This window comes from Barbus barbus (genome assembly GCF_936440315.1).
Source record: "Barbus barbus genome assembly, chromosome: 14".
Lineage (NCBI taxonomy): Eukaryota > Metazoa > Chordata > Actinopteri > Cypriniformes > Cyprinidae > Barbus > Barbus barbus.
Window position 1 is genome coordinate 14,044,068 of NC_136742.1, and position 6,000 is coordinate 14,050,067.

General features: G+C 38.4%; 1 protein-coding gene across 1 annotated transcript in view; it reads right to left on the bottom strand.

Moving 5' to 3' along the window:
- LOC306880012 (voltage-gated delayed rectifier potassium channel KCNH5-like) overlaps positions 1-2,575 on the bottom strand; it is a gene marked incomplete at both ends in the record, with an annotated part of 100,338 nt that extends 97,763 nt beyond the window's left edge. Inside the window, one exon of the mRNA XM_079433276.1 lies at positions 2,503-2,575. Within this exon, the coding sequence (XP_079289402.1) occupies positions 2,503-2,575 (73 nt within the window). The remainder of the gene's footprint in view (positions 1-2,502) is intronic.
- Positions 2,576-6,000: the final 3,425 nt, after the last annotated feature.

The window sequence follows — 6,000 nt, forward strand, 5'->3', positions numbered from 1 at the left end:
TTCAATTTACTTGAACAATTTAAAATCTTGCCAGAATTATGCTCAGAGATTGGATAATTTTTGGCTATTACATAATTGACAACAATTCAGAGTTTTGATAGCTTGGCTTATTACACCCCATTCAACTTTCCTGCCAAGTGCGATTTAAAGCTTGCTGCTGTTTTAGGGTTTCAACTAAAATGACGAAGGTAGTGGTGTTTTTTTGGTGTTTTTTTGCAGTCAGACCAAACCATGTCTCATCTTTCTGAAAATATTCTTATGTTACCTTACTATCTTACTAACTTCATAAAGACAACATAAAAGGCCTAAACTACCCTTCTAGAATCCAACTGAGATCCTGCCAAACTCTCTCCAAATTATCCCATAAATCACACAGTGCTCACATCCTTTATTTACCACCTGCACACTATTGTCTTATTATAACTGCATAATCAGATTGTAAATAATTATCAGCACTACAATTCTAAAATGTTCCACAAGGAGAATTTTGGCATGTTCATCATCAATACGTTCTCTATTCTTCACTCCCAATGCATGCAGCCTCAGTTGGAGCTGACAGCTCATTGGCAGCATATTGGCACAGGCTTTAGATACATTTTTAAATGTACCTTGGTGAAATTGTGGTAAGGAAGAAGATGCTAACCTTGACTTTTAATTACATGCAACCTCTCATTTTTATTCTTGACACGCAATACTGACTCTTCCTGACTTTGTTTTTGACTTGTGCCTTGTACTGACGGCTGTAAAAGTGTTCATTCATCCAGATACAGAATGCATGAACTTCCTTGTAAATTAGTTATTTAAAAAGCCTAAGACAAGAAAATAAATGTAAATTTAAACGCAAGAATCAATTATCCAGCCCATTCAGATTCTGTCAGCATATTTGAATTAGTAATGGGATAAGGGGTGGATGTCCAGAAACAATATGAGATCTGCTGAACAACTTTATCTGCACTAGAAATCAAAATTCTTCCACTCGCTGCATCGCTTAAACATTAAACGATGATCATAGTGACAGAAGAGCTCAGAGAATACAAATATCAGCATCTCGTTACAACAATGACTATGATTAGGATTTATAAAAAATAATGTGGAGCCTTCTTCTCAAAAGATGCAAGCTCTGCGTCAGATTTAGTAAAGAGTGTGTGGGAGATCCAGAGACCCTTGGAGGTCAGAGAGCTGCCCACGGCAAATGTCAGGGCATGGTATTATGAGCTGAGAGGGTACCACATTAAAAAAAAAAGAAAAAAAAAAAACACACACACACACACACAGTTCATTAGAAACAACTGCCTGGTCTCAATGTACAGAAAAACACCCAAATTTGTGTCTTTAACTTTTACGTTTGTGTTATGTGAAATAGAGTGAAGAGATATTAACAGCTTTTGTTGCAGTAATCGTGTGTGACCTCTGCTGGTGAGGTACTTTAACACAAACTCATACAGAACCTGTGGCAGATTTACATGGAAACTGTATGTGACACAAAATTACTCACAGCACAATTCACGCCACAGGCGACAAGCCTTCCACACACGAGAAGATCCACCGCAAAACAACCGAGAAAAACTGCATCAACTTTAAATTAACTTTTGCTATGATCAAATATAATTTGATGATACAAACAACTGAGAATTGAGCATGCAGATAAACTGATGATTCTAGAGCTTCTTTGACTGTTCGGATAATAGTAATAATAATACAAATAATACTAATAATATTACTATTGCTACTACTAGTAGTACTAATACTGATAATAATATAAATTGTAAAAAAAGTGATTACACAGCATAAATAAATAAAAAATATATACAAAATTATAATTTATAACAGTCACACATCAATTTAAACACAATAAACTTAAAGTATCAGATTTAATGTTTGGTTTAAAGTTTAACTCAAGTAAGCAAGAAAGGCGGGTTGTGTGATGAAATGGTTGCTTGTGTGATTTTTTTTTTTTTTTTTTACAAGAGTCAATTGACGCAAATAAATGTTTCCCCGCGTGAGATTCATTCCGAGTGTAGGCTGTTGATGCCATATAATAATCAAGTCTTACTGATGCATTACATTAATACATTAATACTGATAATGGATAGCAAATAGTAAAGATAACGTTTTAGGAAGCGATCGAGCGATGTGTTGTTAACTGTGTTTAATTACTATTATTATGGTAATGAAGCGGTCATGTTTAGCTCACGGCTGTTTTTCCGTTTTGTAGCTCTCAGTTTTTATATGTTTTATTAAGCACTCAATAAAGAAGAGTTCATAAAAAATGACTTGAGGCGCGTCAGATCTAAATATTTAATCATACTTTGATAAGGAAAAAATGTGGGTTTCCATTTTTATGGAAAGAAACTCACGAGCTTCACTTTTACGCATAATTCTACGCATTATTAAAGTTAGAAAGAAGAAAAAGAGAGATAATTGAAACATATCTTAAGACATCATAAGACTTTCCCCTTTGCTTTGTCGGGTACTGCAATCTGAAGAAAGCGATCATCTTACCACTTGAGCGACGGACAATATTTTCCAAAAAAGTGTTCTGTGGTGCCACCAGTCCTCTTTTTCCCCCGTGCATTCTGCGGCCGGGCAGCGTCGGTCAGGCTTGCGGACTTGCTGGAAGCTGGTCGTTAAAGTGATGCGGGCGGGATGGGAATCTATCGGTGGGATGGAGAAGATCATGGTAACGCTGCGCCGTGCCTGACTGGTATGGGTCCTTTGTACCACGGAGCGCTCGCAGTTCTGCAGGCTCCGCGCTCCCCTGGTTTGCGCCTGCGCACTGGCGAACTGCAACAATAAAAATGGACTGGCACAGGAATCTCGAGCGCGATGCCCGATGCCATGGAGATAGTCACATGCAACAGATGGTGCCTACTGCGCGCGAATTAGTTACAAGGAAGTTCAAGAGTTACTGTAGATGATGGGAATGTCATTTTAAGTGAGCAGAAAAAGTAAATGTAACGGTTCAAGTGAGTTACGATAGGCGTGATCCATGAATTTACGAAAGGTTTATGCGCAATCTTGATTACACCGAGATGCAGAGTGCTTTTACGTCAATATGATGGTGCCACGTCGGTATTCATCGTGAATATTTCATAAAACTTTTTATGTTCATTCAGCACATTTCAGATGAAACCTGAGTAAATTTCACCATAAAGCCTTCCAAAAAATATGAATAAATGAACACTGAATAAATTAATATGAAAGAAACTACAGGATAGATAAATTAAAAATGAAAAAAATGAATTAACGAATTTGTTGTTAGCTTGATGGTGATTCAAAGAAAGAAAGAAAGAAAGAAAATGAATGAATGAAAATCCAACTCCTGCCATCCTTCCCTGTGGCGCCATATTTTCAAGATTCAAGATTGTTTATTCGTCACATACACAATTATACAGAGTAGGCTATAACCAGCAGTGAAATGTAGGGCAGGTCCGCTCCAAGGACAGTGCAATTGTATAGAATACAAATATTAAGAAAAAGAAAAGTAGAAAAAAATAAAAGAATAAAATAAAATAAAAGATAAAAATATAAATGTGCAGGTCAGTATGTTGTTGACATAAATAGTAATAAAGAGGAATGTGCAAAAGAATGTGCAAAAAAGTTGTACAGGGTATTTAAATAGCAGCAATATGAGGTAGAAAAAAATTATGAATAGCTTATTGATATAGTGATATTTACATGGTCAAGTGATGTTATGACACAGAGTTAGAGTTTAGGAGCCTGATGGCCTGGGGGAAGAAGCTCCTCCTAAGTCTCTCAGTTTTTGCCATCAGGCTACGGAAGCGCTTACCAGATGGAAGCAAAGTGAATAGACGGTTACCAGGGTGATTTGAGTCCTTGAAGATTTTAACAGCTCTATTTTTGCAGCGTTTGAGGTAGATGTCCTGCAGAGAGGGGAGAGCAGACCCTGAGATGCGCTCAGCTAAGCGCACAACTCTCTGTAGTGCTTTGCAGTCCTGATTGAAGCTGTTTCCATACCACACTGAGTCAATACACTTTCTATGGTCCCTGAATAGAAACTGTTCAGGATTGCTGGTGATACCCTGAATTTCCTCAGTTGTCGCAGATGGTACAGTCTTTGCCTGGCTTTCTTAACTTGTGTTTGGATGTGTGTAGTCCAAGTCAGGTTCTCGGAGATGTTTACACCAAGGTACTTGAAGCTACTCACCCTCTCCACAGGGGTCCCACTGATCATAAGAGGAGTGTAGGGCTGCTGTCTCTTCCTAAAGTCCATGATCAGCTCTTTAGTTTTGCTCACATTCAGAGAGAGACAGTTGTCCTGGCACCATGATGTGAGTCTCTCTACCTCATCCAAGTATGCGGTCTCATCGTTGTTGGAAATGAGGCCCAGAACCACAGTATCATCAGCGAATTTGATGATAGATGTGGAGCTGTGAGAGGACACGCAGCGGAGACCAGGACACCGGGATGAGCGCCAGAGACAGATCCCAGTGAGGACCCCGCCACTTAGACAGCCATCGGGAAAGACCACTGGAACCAGTTGAGCCCTTACAATCTGACTTTGCTGCAGTTGGAATTGAACTGCTGGTTCGTTTGGCCAGAGGAGAACTGGCCCCCCGACTGAACCTGGTTTCTCCCAAGGTTTTTTCTCCATTCTGTCACCGATGGAGTTTTGGTTCTTTGCCGCTGTCGCCTCTGGCTTGCTTAGTTGGGGACACTTCATTTCCAGCGATATCGTCGACCTGATTGCAAAGACACTATTTAAACTGAACTGAGCTGGATGATGACATCACTGAATTCAATAATGAAATGCCTTTAACTGAAAATCTTTTTTTTTATCTTTTCATTTTACATTATTGACACACTATTTTTCTTTTTTGATATTGTGCAGTTGCTTTGACACAATTGACATAAAGTTGCTCTGAAGTTGCTCTGACTAGGCTTTGCAACCATAGCAACGCTGCTGAAAGCTTTGTTTCCGAATCAGTATCAGTTTCATTATTCAACAATAATTGAACAAAAATACTAAAAAAGTGTTTAAAACTTCTTTAATGTCGGTGGCTATTACCTTACTGTTCTAGGGACATCAAAAGGCAGTTTATGTTGCGCAAGAGGTAAATAATGTAAATAGCAACAAGTGCATCAGTGAGAGTCAGAGCTTGCGAGTGCCGCAACCTGTTGATCACAGGAACAGATGCTAAAAGCTTTGTCAGTACTGTACTGTAGGCATTATAGCTTTGTAGAAGTGGTTTATGTTCACAAATGTGTTGCCATCCATTAAGTTTTTTACTTGTTCTCTCTGACTCAAATGCATATGCAAGAATGCATAAAGGCTTTGGTTTCTCATCAGGGGAAAGTCCCCTATGACACATGCATGCTCCCAGAATCCTATGAGGGTCAAGTCCTAATTACACAGTGGCAGACAGGTCAGCTTCAACATCCTCTGGAAACAGCAGGACACTTCCCTCACAAATATAGTTTAGTTAGTTTAGTTTAGTTTAGTTTAGTTTAGTTTAGTTTTGTTGATTTATATAGCACATTTAATAACGACAGTGTCGACCAAAGTGCTGTACAAAATAAAAATATATATACATAAAACAACTAACCACATAAAACAAATCACAAATTATGACAAAGATAACATCACACATTATCAAATATTTGACAGCATTTACTCCAGAACTCCATAAGCCGTTTTAAAAAGATAAGTCTTAAGTGAAGACTTAAAAACCTGAAAAGAGGAGGCTGATCTTATATACAATGGAAAATTGTTCTCAGCTTAGGTGCTGCCACCGAAAAAGCACGATCCCCCTTAAGTTTCAGTCGCGTCATAGGTACCGATAACAAAAAAGAATTTGATTACCTTAAAGGCCTGTTAGTCACATGGAGGAGATCAGACAGGTAAGATGGTGCCAAACCTGCCACAGATTTATACACAAACAGCAGTACCTTAAACTGAATTCAAAACTCGATAGGAAGCCAATGCAAACTAATCAAAACTGGAGTGATACTTTCTCTCTTTTTGGTTCCTGTTAAAAG